Source organism: Oncorhynchus masou, chromosome 16 (genome assembly GCF_036934945.1).
Source record: "Oncorhynchus masou masou isolate Uvic2021 chromosome 16, UVic_Omas_1.1, whole genome shotgun sequence".
In the NCBI taxonomy this organism is placed as follows: Eukaryota; Metazoa; Chordata; class Actinopteri; order Salmoniformes; family Salmonidae; genus Oncorhynchus; species Oncorhynchus masou.
This window is the reverse complement of record NC_088227.1, coordinates 41,913,590-41,927,997: the sequence shown is the minus strand read 5'-3', so window position 1 is coordinate 41,927,997 and position 14,408 is coordinate 41,913,590. Positions and strand designations below refer to the sequence as shown.

Genomic DNA, 14,408 nt, shown 5'->3' with positions numbered 1-14,408 from the left:
TTCCACCCGGTTCCGCAAGTCTGGTTCATCCTTGGGAGCAATTTCCAAACGCCTGAAGGTACCACATTCATCAGTACAAAGAATAGTACGCAAGTATAAACACCATGGGACCACTCAGCCATCATACCGCTCAGGAAGGAGAAGTGTTCTGTCTCCTAGAGATGAACGTACTTTGGTGCGAAAAGTGCAAATCAATCCCAGAACAACAGCAAAGGACCTTGTGAAGATGCTGGAGGAAACAGGTACAAAAGTGTCTATATCCACAGTAAAACGAGTCTTATTACAACATAACCCGAAAGGCCGCTCAGCAAGGAAGAAGCCACTGCTCCAAAACCGCCATAAAAAAGCCAAACTACGGTTTGCAACTGCACATGGGGACAAAGATTGTACTTTTTGGAGAAATGTCCTCTGGTCTGATGAAACAAAATTAGAACTGTTTGGCTATAATGGCCATCGTTATGTTTGGAGGAAAAAAAGGGGGAGGCTTGCAAGCTGAAGAACACCAACCCAACCATGAAGCACGGGGGTGGCAGCATCATGTTATGGGGGTGCTTTGCTGCAGGAGGGACTGGTGCACTTCACAAAATAGATGGCATCACGAGGTAGGAAAATTGTGTGGATATATTGAAGAGACATCTCTAGACATCAGTCAGGAAGTTAAAAGCTTGGTCGCAAATGGGTCTTCCAAATGGACAATGACCCCAAGCATACTTCCAAAGTTGTGGAAAAATGGCTTAAGGACAACAAAGTCAAGGTATTGGAGTGGCCATCACAAAGCCCTGACCTCAATCCTATAGAAAATGTGTGGGCAGAACTGAAAAAGCGTGTGCGAGCAAGGAGGCCTACAAACCTGACCTAGTTACACCAGCTCTCTGGAGGAATGGGCCAAAATTCACCCAATTTATTGTGGGAAGCTTGTGGAAGGCTACCTGAAACGTTTGACCCAAGTTAAACAATTTAAAGGCAATGCTACCAAATACTAATTGCGTGTATGTAAACTTCTGACCCACTGGAAATGTGATGAAAGAAATAAAAGCTGAAATAAACCATTCAACTATTATTCTGACATTTCACATTATTAAAATAAAGTGGTGATCCTAACTGACCTAAAACTGGGAATTTTTACTAGGATTAAATGTCAGGAATTGTGAAAAACTGTGTTTAAATGTATTTGGCTAAGGTGTATGTAAACTTCCGACTTCAACTGTACATAGACATGGAATCACTGGGCACTTTAATGTTTACATACTGTTTTACTTATTTCATATGTATATACTATATTTAGTTAATGGCACTCCGACATTGCTCATCCCAACATTTATATATTTCTTAATTCCATTCTTTTACTTTTAGATGTGTTTATTGTTGTGAATTGTTAGATACTACTGCACTGTTGGAGCTAGGAACACAAGCATTTCGCTACACCCACAAAAACATCTGCTAATTGTGTATGTGACCAATAAAAATATATTTGATTTAATATGGTGTCAAATCCGAAATCTGATTCAAAAGTCGAACAAGCACTAGATGGTGCGCATGAGCAAGATGAAACATTGCATAACGTAACACAAAAAAGTCAAAGGGTTTGAATACTTTCTGAATGCACTGCATGTCTCAAGAGAAAATAATCTGCCCTTATTAAACTTCCCAGATCATTTTCGATCAATAGATGTCGATTTAACTTGTTTTGACGGCTATAAGTAAGCAATAAAAGACCAGAGGTGGTATATGGCCAATATACTACGGCCAATGGCTGTTCTTAGGACACAGCCCTTCGCCGTGGTAGGCCAACATCTCATTTCATGGAAAAGTCCACAAGGGAACTGACATTAGTTCTGTGAGCTTGTGTGGCCTACCACTATGCAGCTGAGCTGTTGTAGCTCCTAGATGTTTTCACTTCACAATAACAGCACTTAGTTGACCGGGGCAGCTCTAGCAAGGGTAGACATTTGACCAACTGACTTGTTGGAAAGGTGGCATCCTATGACGGTGCCACGTTGAAAGTCACTGAGCTCTTCAGTACAGGCCATTCTACTGCCAGTGTTTGTCTATGGAGATTGCATGGCGGTGTGCTCCTTGATTCTATACACCTGCCTGAAACAGGTGTGGCTAAAATAGCCAAATCCACATACTTTGTATATATAGTGTATTTCTGTATTTCATTTCCTATACATTTGCAAAAATTCCTAAAAAAAACATTCTTCCCCTCGTCATTATGGGGAATTGTGTGTAGATGGACAAGAATTCTGTGTGTTTAAATACATTTTGAATTCCGGCTGTAACAATGGGGAATAAGGGGTCTGAATACTTTCTGAAGTCACTGTAAACCATTGGATGGTGACATGCTTCCTTTACTCGTAAAATAAAAGGTTAGATGATAACCTGGTTACAAAAAGATCCCACCATGTTAAACTGGAACTATTTTTTTACCCAGGCAAGTTAAGAACAAATTCTTATTTTCAATGACGGCCTGGGAACAGTGGGTTAACTGCCTGTTCAGGGGCAGAACGACAAATTTGTCAGCTCGGGGGTTTGAACTCGCAACCTTCCGGTTACTAGTCCAACGCTCTAACCACTAGGCTACCCTGCCGCCCCGTGTAGCCTAGTGGTAAAATTGTACCAAAGCTTCCTGTTTCCATCATCTGTTGTGATTTTTATATACATATTTGTGGATGGAAACATGGTTTATGACTGAGATGTGTTTGTCCCACCTACATTATTAGGATGAATGCACTATGTCACCCTGGATAAGAGGCTGCTCAATGACTAAAATGTAAAATAATATGCTACCAGAGAGCTCAGACATGCTGATGGCGATTTTAATACAGAGTGGCTTGGAGAAGAGAGACAAGAACAAAACACACAGATGCTAATTTGTTTATTTATTTGAAATACAGAATATTTGCATTTAAAGCAGAAGCAACTATGCTAGGGGTAAAAATCACAAATTCTGTCATTTGATTTTACTGCTATTTGAGAGCCAAAAAAAAAAAAATTGATCTCATCTAGATAAAAGTAAAAAGGTCAAATATTTTTTTTTTTTTTTATCATAAAGACCTGGTGACATTGGAAAATGAGCTCATCTATTGATTGCTAATGAGTAGACAATCAATCAACAGACTCCTAACAATATGAAGGTCTCCAATTAGAAGCAGCAGGATCAATACATTCACAAGGACATTGTGATGGAGCTAGCCACTGCACGGTTCTGTCTGGTGCAAAATGACTACCAGCCTGACACAGAATGGAGTCCAGTCATGACAATAGACACTCAAAGCAGATTTTTAAAAAATGTACACAGATTATTTCCCTTAAAATAGCAAGGTTTCCATCCAATTGGAGACAGAATTTAAATGCGAATATTCTAAAAATCTGCATAAAAACAATCTTCATATTTTTACTACCTGGGATGAGTTTCTGTAAATTGACTTGTTGAGGATAAAAGGATGTGCATGATGGACACAGTGCACATAATAACTTTTCCGCTTAAAAATCCAATGTAACGTTAACGAATAAACAAACAAAAAAAAACTTTAAATAAACAAGTTAAATGGGATTCCATCTTCTTTTCAATTCTGCTGACTATAGTGAATGTGCCCACTCTGGTCTTGGCACATCTGCACTAGCCTCCAGCTCACAGATACAGTGCGGGTATAGCCTACATGATGACATTATTATGGACAAAAGAGTGAGATCATTTTTATTTGTCAAAACGGCAGCCAAGCATCGATCATCATGTCACCAGAATAAGACCCTCAATATTTATTGGAACGGAGCATCAAGCTCGTCACCGTGCACTTTATGCAATTTACCGGCATTAAAAGGTTGGATGGAAACCGGGTTAGTTTTTTTTGTTTTGTATTTTCCCCTTCACGTGGAGAAGCATGGAATGGGTCCATTCAAAAATTAAAAGGGAACACTTAAACAACAATGTAACTCCAAGTCAAACACACTTCTGTGAAATCAAACTGTCCACTTAGGAAGCAACACTGATTGACAATACATTTCACATGCTGTTGTGCAAATGGAATAGACAACAGGTGGAAATTATAGGCAATTAGCAAGACACCCCCAATAAAGGAGTGGTTCTTGCAGGTGGGGACCACAGACCACTTCTCAGTTCCTACGCTTCCTGGCTGATGTTTTGGTCACTTTTGAATGCTGGCGGTGCTTTCACTCTAGTGGTAGCATGAGACGGAGTCTACAACCCACACAAGTGGCTCAGGTAGTGCAGCTCATCCAGGATGGGACATCACTGCGAGCTGTGGCAAGGAGGTTTGCTGTGTCTGTCAGCGTAGTGTCCAGAGCATGGAGGCGCTACCAGGAGACAGGCCAGTACATCAGGAGATGTGGAGGAGGCCGTAGGAGGGCAACAACCCAGCAGCAGGACCGCTACCTCCGTCAGGTTCACACTGAGCACATGTGACAGTCTGGAGACGCCGTGGAGAACGTTCTGCTGCCTGCAACATCCTCCAGCATGACCGGTTTGGCGGTGGGTCAGTCAATGTGTGGGGTGGCATTTCTTTGGGGGGCCGCACAGCCCTCCATGTGCTCGACCAGAGGTAGCCTGACTGCCATTAGGTACCGAGATGAGATCCTCAGACCCCTTGTGAGACCATATGCTGGTGCGGTTGGCCCTGGGTTCCTCCTAATGCAAGACAATGCTAGACCTCATGTGGCTGGAGTGTGTCAGCAGTTCCTGCAAGAGGAAGGCATTGATGCTATGGACTGGCCCTCCCGTTCCCCAGACCTGAATCCAATTGAGCACATCTGAGAAATCATGTCTCGCTCCATCCACCAACGCCACGTTCTGGGAGGAGATCCCTCAGGAGACCATCCGCTACCTCATAAGGAGCATGCCCAGGCGTTGTAGGGAGGTCATACAGGCATGTGGAGGCCACACACACTACTGAGCTTCATTTTGACTTGTTTTAAGGACATTACATCAAAGTTGGGTCAGCCTGTAGTGTGGTTTTCCACTTTAATTTTGAGTGTGACTCCAAATCCAGACCTCCATGGGTTGATAAATTTGATTTCCATTGATAATGTGTGATTTTGTTGTCTGCACATTCAACTATGTAAAGAAAAAAGTATTTAATAAGAATATGTCATTCATTCAGATCTAGGATGTGTTATTTTAGTGTTCCCTTTATTTTTTTGAGCAGTGTATATTGCTCATTGACAGGGTGATAATTATCTAGTTGTGACGCTAGATTACTACCGTTTAGCATAAGCACTGCACAGACTACCGTTTAGCAGAAGCACTGCGCAGACTACTCTTTAGCAGAAGCACTGCACTTGTGGAGTTTCAGATTCTGTCTATTTGCATAGGCCTTCCCACAGATGTCACACACGAATGGTTTGACACCCGTGTGCACATGTCGCTCGTGATATTTCAGATGACTTGACTGGGTGAACCTTTTCCCACATTGATCACACTCAAACGGTTTCTCCCCTGTGTGAATGAGCATGTGAGCTTTAAGAGTCGGATTGCTAAAGAAACCTTTGCCACAAACGCTACATGGACACGGTTTCTTCCCCGTGTGAGTGACCATATGATTTTTTAGGGTGTAACGTCTTGGAAAAACTTCCCCACAAATCTCACACTTGAAAGAAGGCTTATCTACGCCGTCTGTGTGCGTGTTTAGTTTATGTATGGTTAGGGTTCCAGACTGGGTAAAACTTTTCCCACAAAGGTCACAGTGATATAGTTTCTCACCTGTGTGCGTTATCTCGTGTCTTTTGCAATTACCCGAAGAATGAAACTTTTTGCCACAAACGTCACAAGAAAAGGGTTTTTCTTCCTTGTGTCTCCGCATGTGTTTATACAGATGGTCTCTCTTGGCGAAACATTTGCCACACACGTCGCAGACGAAGCGTTTCTCTGGCGTTTCTCCGGGGTGGCTGGCTACCATGTGCTTTCTGAGAGCATGTCCGTTGTTGAAAGGTTGGCCACATACAGCACAGCTATGATCCTTCTCTTTATGAGTCATCATATGGGTTTTTAAGGACACGGAGGTAAAGAACGTTTTGCCGCAGGTCTCACAGCAATACTTCCTCTCCCCGGAGTGTGTTCCCTGGTGATAAGACAATCCTTCTCTGGTCTTTAAGACCTTTGGGCAGGAAGAGCAGCTGAATGTCCTCTGCTTTACAATGCATTTGTGCCTTTCCCCTACAAACTTTTTTTCACAAACTGCGCACGTGACCGTTTTCTCCGTTTTGTGACGTTTCTTGTGCGCCTGCAAAGTGCACTTCTGGCGAAACACCGCGTCGCAATCGGTACAACTGAAGCTGTTCTCTTGGTGTTTAATGGAATGTTTTGCTAGCTGTTTCGCCAGATTAAAACCTTTCCCACAATGAGAGCATCTGTAAGATTTTGTATGGGACTGAAGGTGCCTCGTCAGATACCATTTCTCCTTGAAACATTTTCCACAGTGGGAACAGATGAGGGGCCCCTGGTGGGCACAGACGAGGGGCCCCTGGTGGGCGGTGTCTGCAGAATCTCCACATTGGACATCTTGATCATCTCCATCCCTACCTGCGTCTTGTTTGTCTGGGTCCGATGCAGATCTAGGTTGAAGAGAAAAAGGTTAAGACAAGAGGATTCTAATACCCCATAACTCTTTGCATTAAAGAGGAAGAATTCTTTAAAAAAAAAGAAAAAAAAGAAGGGATATGCTAGTTAGCAACAGCGCTCAATGTGTTTATTTTCAAAAACTACCATATGGAATTATTAGGGTTGTCCTAACCTGGGTATCTTCAACCTAGATGCAGATGGTGCCTGAGGGTCAAGGTCATCATTCTGGCTGGGATCAACCTCGGGGAGCCATTCCTCGTCTGATGAAGGTGAGGGCAAGGGGGCAAAGCCAGGGTAAACCTCCTGACTATCAGACTCAGAAGATCCCTCGTCTGTAAAACAGAGAAGATCATTGTGGTTGTTGCTGTGCGAAAAAAAAAAGAATTCGGAGATGTAACTGGTTTCAGGAAACTAGGCATATGGCTCGTGTCACTACTTCACAGGAGAGGCATTTGAATGCAAATAAATTATATTTTTTAAATCAAAAATGTGTTGTTTTTTAGCAGAAACGCGTTCTGGAATATGTTAACTTTAATTTGCCTTAGTAACAAACTTGTATGCCATCTGTAAATACAAATACAATTGTTATATTAGAAGCCTAGATGGTTTAGTCACAGAAAAAGTGGGGAACCTTCCCTCTAGCCATGATTGGCTGAGATAATGGATGGGCTGGACATGCCGAGAGATGAGTTCTGATTGGTCTGCCATGTAGCACACTTGTGTCTATAACATGAGCTGGTCAGTGTGTGTAGGTACTCCTTTCGAGCTCAGATAAAAAAAAAAAAATATCACGTATTAGAACTACAAAAGTGTTGTTCTTCACTTTCTGGAGGACCGAGTTTTGAAATCAGTGGAATTAGGAGTATGATAGCTACAGAGATGTAGAAAATTCTGGCGTTTGATTGCAAATATGCGGAGTCAAAAAGAGAATGCTGTTCTATAACCTGTCTCTGGATTACATCTTCAAACATCGTGACAGAGAGGGAGAAGTTTCCATCCATGTATACGATAGTCTAGCTAGCTACATTTTCAGATATGTTTTATCTTTGCCACAAAGTCGTTTTCATTTCAAGTTAAAGCGTACTGTTAGCTAGCTAACGTTACAAATAATATTACTACACGATTATACACGTATCTAAGAGCCATTTGCATAGCTAGTTATAGCCTAATGTTAGCTAGCTAGCTAACATTGAACTTAGTTGGTTAGATACCCGCAGATTCATGCAGGGTAGCAACGTCACGAGTTGGGATTGTGGTTCATTGTTTAGCTAGCTAGCTACATGTCTAAACAAACAACAGACTCCACCATGCAAGTCATCATTTCACCTTCTGTATCCTGTACAAATGACAAATAAACTTTTATTTTATATAGTATGTGTTTACCAGAGACGGTGATGTGTAGAACATGATCTGCACCAAAGTCAAGAGGCTATAACGTTTGTCTCATTGGCCTGTGTCCAAGTTCTAAAATTCTCCAGTAGAACACTTTGCTTTTATTTCGTCGCACTCACAAACGTAAGCTATGTTCTGTAATTGGCTCACCATTAAAAAGTAAATAATTATATTGTTGTGAGTTTATTTTCCTGTAATAATGAAGACACATGAGCTAAAGTGAAGATGTTGTCAGCTATATGATATGGTCATTATTTGAACTGGCTAGCCAACTAACTAACAAGCTAGAAACAAACAAAAATATTGTTTAGAATGTTGCCTGGTTTGATAGATTGACATATCCACTGGATGTCAGAAGGTGAATTCACCAATTTGTAAGTCGCTCTGGATAAGAGCGTCTGCTAAATGACTTAAATGTAAATGTAAATGTAATACTGAATTTTTAAATGGGTGGTTTATTTGTGTTAAAATACACTAGTTATGCTATTTTGGATCACCAGGCAGGTGATGTCATGCAGCCTGTAGTTTTTGTGTTTATACTTATAACGACAAGTTTGATTTCAGACAACAATAGAATGTTCATTATGTCACTGCTACAACTGCCAATAGACAGCCTTCAGTCTTAATCTTTGGTTGTTTAGTACATGGCCTCACATGTGAATCCTTAAAGAGATGAGTGGGGCTAAGGCTTAATAGGGTGTGAACAATGCTGAATGGGTGTTGACAAAGAAGAGCTCTCAGTAGGTTTACAAAAAAATTCAAGGGCCATTTTCTCAAAAGTGAGAATACAAGTTTATCAACTTTCAAAGCAGGATTACTTTCCCATTGTTCCTCAACTGTAGTGTATGATATACCATGTTCTAGCTCTGAGCCTCTACTTTTATACAATGTAAAAAAACAACTAAAAAAAACACAATTACAAATTTTACTACATAAGCCGTTCGGTCACAAATTATTTAACTGTAGCAACAAAAATATGTACACAATGTTGTAATATAATCGATGTTACACAGCAATAGGAAACTGTACTTGGAACACCCATAGAGTTAAATAGACGACTCTAAATGGATAAAAACCCGTTTTGGCATGGACATTGCCATTAAGGGCTTCCACCATTTTTAAAGTAGTCAACTGGGTGGGACTTCCTATGGTTAAGGAAGGATCACGATTCCATTCGGGTCACCAGCCAATGAATTATATACGTGAACAAACATTCCATAACGGCATGTTCCAGAAAATCACCAACCTTGGCTTTATACCCGTTTAAACAACACAATCTAGGTGTCAGTATCCACTAGGGTTGGGCTGTATTCCGTTCCTTTTCTCTCTCTTTTAACTCCCCAGTCCTTAACAATTACAAGCATACATAAAAAAAAAAAACACAATGCAGACACTACTATGCTTGAAAAATGTGGGACTCAGTAATGTGTTGTATTTGCACCAAACATATCACTTTGTATTCAAGACAAAGGGCTACTTGCTTTGACACATTTGCTGCAGTGTTACTTTAGGGCCTTGTTGCAAACAGGATGCATGTTTTGGAATATTTATATTCTGTACAGACTTCATTCTTTACACTATCAATTACAGTGCATTCGGTAAGTATTCAGACCCCTTCCCCTTTTCCACATTTTGTTACATTACAGCCTTAATCTAAAATGGATTAAAATATTTTTTTTCCCCCTTCATCAACACCCCATAATGACAAAGCATAAACAAGGCTAGAATTATTTGACACATTCACTACAAAAAATAAATCACATAAGTATTCAGACCATTTACACAGTACTTTGTTGAAGCACCTTTGGCAGCCTCGAGTCTTCTTGGCTATGACGATACAAGCTTGGCGCAGAGAGTACAGCCTCGAGTCCTCTTGGCTATGACGATACAAGCTTGGCGCAGCGAGTACAGCCTCGAGTCCTCTTGGCTATGACGATACAAGCTTGGCACAGCGAGTACAGCCTCGAGTCCTCTTGGCTATGACGATACAAGCTTGGCGCAGCGAGTACAGCCTCGAGTCCTCTTGGCTATGACGATACAAGCTTGGCGCAGCGAGTACAGCCTCGAGTCCTCTTGGCTATGACGATACAAGCTTGGCACAGCGAGTACAGCCTCGAGTCTTCTTGGCTATGACGATACAAGCTTGGCACATCTATAGGATTTGATTTATATTTATGGAGATTCTCCCATTTTTCTCTGTAAATCTTCAAAAGCTGTCAGGCTGGATGGGGACAGTTGCTGCACAGCTATTATCAGGTCTCTCCAGAGATGTTGGATCGGGTTCAAGTGCGGGCTCTGGCTGGGGTAACTCAAGGACATTCAGAGACTTGCCCCCGAAGCCCATCCTGCGTTGTCTTGGCTGTGTGCTTAGAGTCGTTGTCCTGTTGGAAGGTGAACGTTCACCCCAGTCTGAGGTCCAAAGCGCTCTGGAGCAGGTTTTCATCAAGGATCTCAATTTTGCAACGTTCATCTTTCCCTTGATCCTGACTAGTCTCCCTGACACTGAAAAACATCCCCACAACATGATACTGCCACCACCATGCATCACCGTAGGGATGGTATTGGCCAGGTGTTGAGTGGTGCCTAGTTTTTGCCATACATGACGCTAGGCATTCAGGCCAAAGAGTTCGATCTTGGTTTCATCAGACCTGAGAATCTTGTTTTTCATGGTCTGAGAGTCCTTTAGGTGCCTTTTGGCCAACTCCAAGTGGGCTGTCATGTGCCTTTCACTGAAGAGTGGCTTCCATCTGGCCACTCTACCATAAAGGCCTGATTTGGTGGAGTGCTGCAGAAATGGTTGTCCTTCTGGAAGGTTCTCCCATCTCCACAGAGGAACTGGAGCTCTGTCAGAGTAACCATCGTGTTCTTGGTCACCTCCCTGACCAAGGCCCTTCTCCCCCGATTGCTCCATTTGGCCAGGCGGCCAGCTCTAGGAAGAGTTTAGGTGGTTCCAAATGTCTTCTATTTAAGAATGATGGAGGCCACTGTGTTCTTGGGGACCTTCAATGCTGCATATATTTCTTGGTACCCTTCCCCAGATCTGTGCCTCGACACAATCCTGTCTCAGAACTCCTTTGACCCCATGGCTTGGTTTCTGATCTGACATGTAGTCAACTGTGCAGTGGTGGGAAAAGTATGCAATTGTACATGTATGCAAAAATAAAGATCACTTTTACTTGATTCATTTTCTACTAAGTTAGTCACCCAGTAGAATACTACTGGAGTAAAATCTAAAAGTATTTGGTTTTAAATATAGGTTAAGTATCAAAAGTTTTAAAATTTAAAATAAAAAATTACTTACATTTTTTATTTGACGGATAGCCAACGGTAACACTCAGACATCATTTACAAATTAAGCATGTGTTTAGTCAGTCTATCAGATCAGCGGCAGTAGGGATGACCAGGGATGTTCTTTCCATAAGTGTGTGAATTGGACCATTTTCTGTCCTGCTAAGCATTCAAATGTAACAAGTACTTTTAGGTGTGAGGGGAAAATGTATGGAGTAAAAAGTACATTATTATCTGCATGAATGTAGTGAAGTAAAAGTTGTCAAAAATATAAATAAAGTCCAGATGCCCCCCCAAAACTTCTTAAGTAGTACTTTAAAGTATTTTCACACCACTGCAACTGTGGGACCTTATAGACATAGTACCTTTTCAAGTCTAATCAACTGAAGGGTATAATTATTTGCTGGATATTGGAGGGAACTGAAACACTGTCGTGCACGTCGATCCAGAGCATCCCAAACATGCTCAATGGGTGACATGTCTGGTGAGTATGCAGGTCATGGAAGAACTGGGACATTTTCAGCTTCCAGGAATTGTGTACAGATCCTTGCGACATGAGGCTGTGAACTATCATGCTGAAACATGAGGTGATGGCAGCGGATGAATGGCACGACAATGGGCCTCAGGATCTTGTCACTGTCTCTCTGTGCATTCAAATTGCCATCGATAAAATGCAAGTGTTAGCTGTCCGTAGCTTATGCCTGCCCATACCATAACCCCACCATGGGGCACTCTTTTCACAAGGTTGACATCAGCAAACCACTCACCCACATGACTCCATAAACGTGGTCTGCGGTTGTGAGGCCGGCTGGACGTACTGTCAAATTCTCTAAAATGACATTGGAGGTGGCTTATGGTAGAGAAATGAACATTCAATTCCCTGACAATAGCTCTGGTGGATATTCCTGCAGTCAGCATGCCAATTGCACGCTCCCCCAAAACTTGAGACGTCTGTGGCATTGTGTTGTGTGACAAAACTGCACAGTTTAGTGGCCTTTTATTGTCCTCAGCGCAAGGTGCACCTGTGTAATGGTCATACTGTGTAATCAACTTCTTGATATGCCACAGCTGTCAGGTGGATGGATTATCTTGGCAAAGGAGAAATACTCACTAACAGGGATGTAAACTAATTTGTTTACAACAACAATAAGCTTTTTGTGCATATGGAAAATGTCTGGGATCTTTTATTTCGATTCATGAAACATGGTACCAACACTAATTTAAAGCAAGTCTAAGATCGGTAAATATGTTCTATGTGCACTAGTTCTATGCTTACCTTATGTTCAGTTTTTGCTTCATACTCTCGGGAAATACAATATTTTAGTGGTACAATGATTCTTTACACTATACTTGCTTGTTTTTGTCACAAACTGAAATAAAGCAAACTATTCTAATTTTAGCAAACAGCAAATGGTAGAGGGGTTCCTTCACAGAGCATCTTTAGATTCAGGCTGTAACAAAATGTGGCTACGGTCAATGAGTGTGAATACTATGTGAAGGCAAAGCGATATCTCTATCATTCTCTATGCGCTTCCCCATGCTCTCACAGACTCTGTAATGGGACAGATACAATGTTGCGTCCTTTAACTCTCTTATGGGAACATCCACAACCATAAAAAAACAACCACAAATGACTCACCCTTTACGGCTCCTTTTTGAGTCGCAACTGCTTCTCTAATATCTCCTGGATAGATTATAATTACACGTGATTTTACTTCTGGGTTAAGCAAGTTTACTGCTTCTCCACCACTTGTGCCTTCTCCACCAGTCTTCTCCACGGCTGTCACCTCCATCTCGTCCACAGTCATTAGTAATGATATTTTCTCCATCGAGCTTTTACTCAACACTTCCATGAATGATGCAAACTTTATCTGAAAGATTAATAATAACAACAATTGACTGAATTACTGACCATTCAAAATACACACTCACTGCCTGCCTCGTTTCTAACACATCTGAATAAATATATTCCAGACCAGGGCTATCCAACTCTGTTCCTGGAGACTTACCCTCATGTAGGTTTTCGTTTCAACCCCAGTTGTAACTCACATGAGAATCCGGAGCGCTAGATTAAGGTTGGAGCGAAAACCCCACAGGACGGTAGTGCTCCAGGAACAGGGTTAGAGAGCCCTGTTATAGGTTAACGTTAGCTAGCTAAATATTTAAAAAAAAAAATTGATCCATAGAGAATGACAGAGGCCTCTAGTAGCCAAAAGGACGATTTAGCATGGGCAGCGACATTTAAGGATTCCACCATGTAGTCAACTGCGTGGGGTTTCCTATGGGTTGTGGCCTCAGCCTCAATGGCGTGCCCATGCAGTCACAAACCCTAGTATGGCAGATATATATATATATATATATATATAAATGAGTCCTCTATCCATCTCTACGGTTTGATCACAGATAATTGGTTGGTGCACTTCTCACTCACTTTGTTGGTTGTATTCACACGCTCCATTTCTCTCTTCAGGAAACGATTGTCTTTATTCTCCAAAACAGCAGCACACACGTCGAGAAGTCGCCCCATCTCGCTAACTGCTGATTCAACTAATAACCCCATAATTTGGGATAACTGTGTCTGAAATATATCTGTGATCGACATGACTGCTAGCAAGTTATCTCAGAAATAGCCTACTTTGAAAATGTGTAGTTTGCTTCTTTTCCGCTGTCTAATGTTTCCGGCCTTACGCTGTATTATTGTCCGAAATGAAACGCAATCGAGAAGAAATGTTCCTACCATTTTCCGTAACATTTGGTGTATTCACCAGGAACCAATCGAAACAGCGAGGGACCTACCTGAATTAGTCCAGTAGAAACTCTCATTTTCGTTGCAAAACGTATATTACTAATCATTGCAGCCCTGGTGAACATGTTGTATGTAGAATTAGGATACACAATGCGCTCCTATCAGTGGCGTGGAATTTGTTAGATAATTAAACATACGCATTTGTCATAAGTATTTCAAACTAATTCCGTGATCTATTGAAAAATACACATATTGTGAGCTGACAAAAATTAAAACAACGGTGTTGTTCACAGTGTTACCAAAGCCGGATGTCAGCTGCGGATAAATGTGGTTGTCTTTATATTATCATACTTCAAACGCAGGCCTTTTGTTATGATGCTGCCACAGTTAAGACTAGAGTCCTTC

At 41.6% G+C, this 14,408-nt stretch overlaps 1 protein-coding gene across 2 annotated transcripts; it reads right to left on the bottom strand.

The window, feature by feature from the left end:
- Nucleotides 1–2,863: 2,863 nt before the first annotated feature.
- LOC135557960 (oocyte zinc finger protein XlCOF6-like) lies at nucleotides 2,864–13,934 on the bottom strand. Of its 2 annotated transcripts, none has more exons than XM_064991694.1 (4): nucleotides 13,689–13,934; nucleotides 12,897–13,128; nucleotides 6,750–6,909; nucleotides 2,864–6,570 (listed from the first exon to the last, which is right to left on the bottom strand). In XM_064991694.1, exons 1-4 carry the CDS (start codon nucleotides 13,857–13,859, stop codon nucleotides 5,274–5,276), a joined length of 1,860 nt encoding a protein of 619 aa, XP_064847766.1. In that variant the 5' UTR covers nucleotides 13,860–13,934; the 3' UTR covers nucleotides 2,864–5,273. The 2 variants fall into 2 exon arrangements, with proteins under 2 accessions (XP_064847766.1, XP_064847767.1); XM_064991695.1 differs by lacking the exon at nucleotides 13,689–13,934 and adding an exon at nucleotides 13,267–13,393.
- Between the last annotated feature and the right edge of the window lie 474 nt (nucleotides 13,935–14,408).

What these genes read in the sequence shown, in the direction of transcription:
- LOC135557960 (XM_064991694.1), bottom strand. Translation starts at nt 13,859, where the DNA reads ATGTCGATCACAGATATATTTCAGACACAGTTATCCCAAATTATGGGG. An exon ending in TCAAAAAGGAGCCGTAAAGG is followed by an intron (nt 6,910 to 12,896) that starts GTGAGTCATTTG and finishes TCTGTTTTACAG; the next exon opens with ACGAGGGATCTTCTGAGTCT. An exon ending in TCTAGGTTGAAGATACCCAG is followed by an intron (nt 6,571 to 6,749) that starts GTTAGGACAACC and finishes TCTTCAACCTAG; the next exon opens with ATCTGCATCGGACCCAGACA.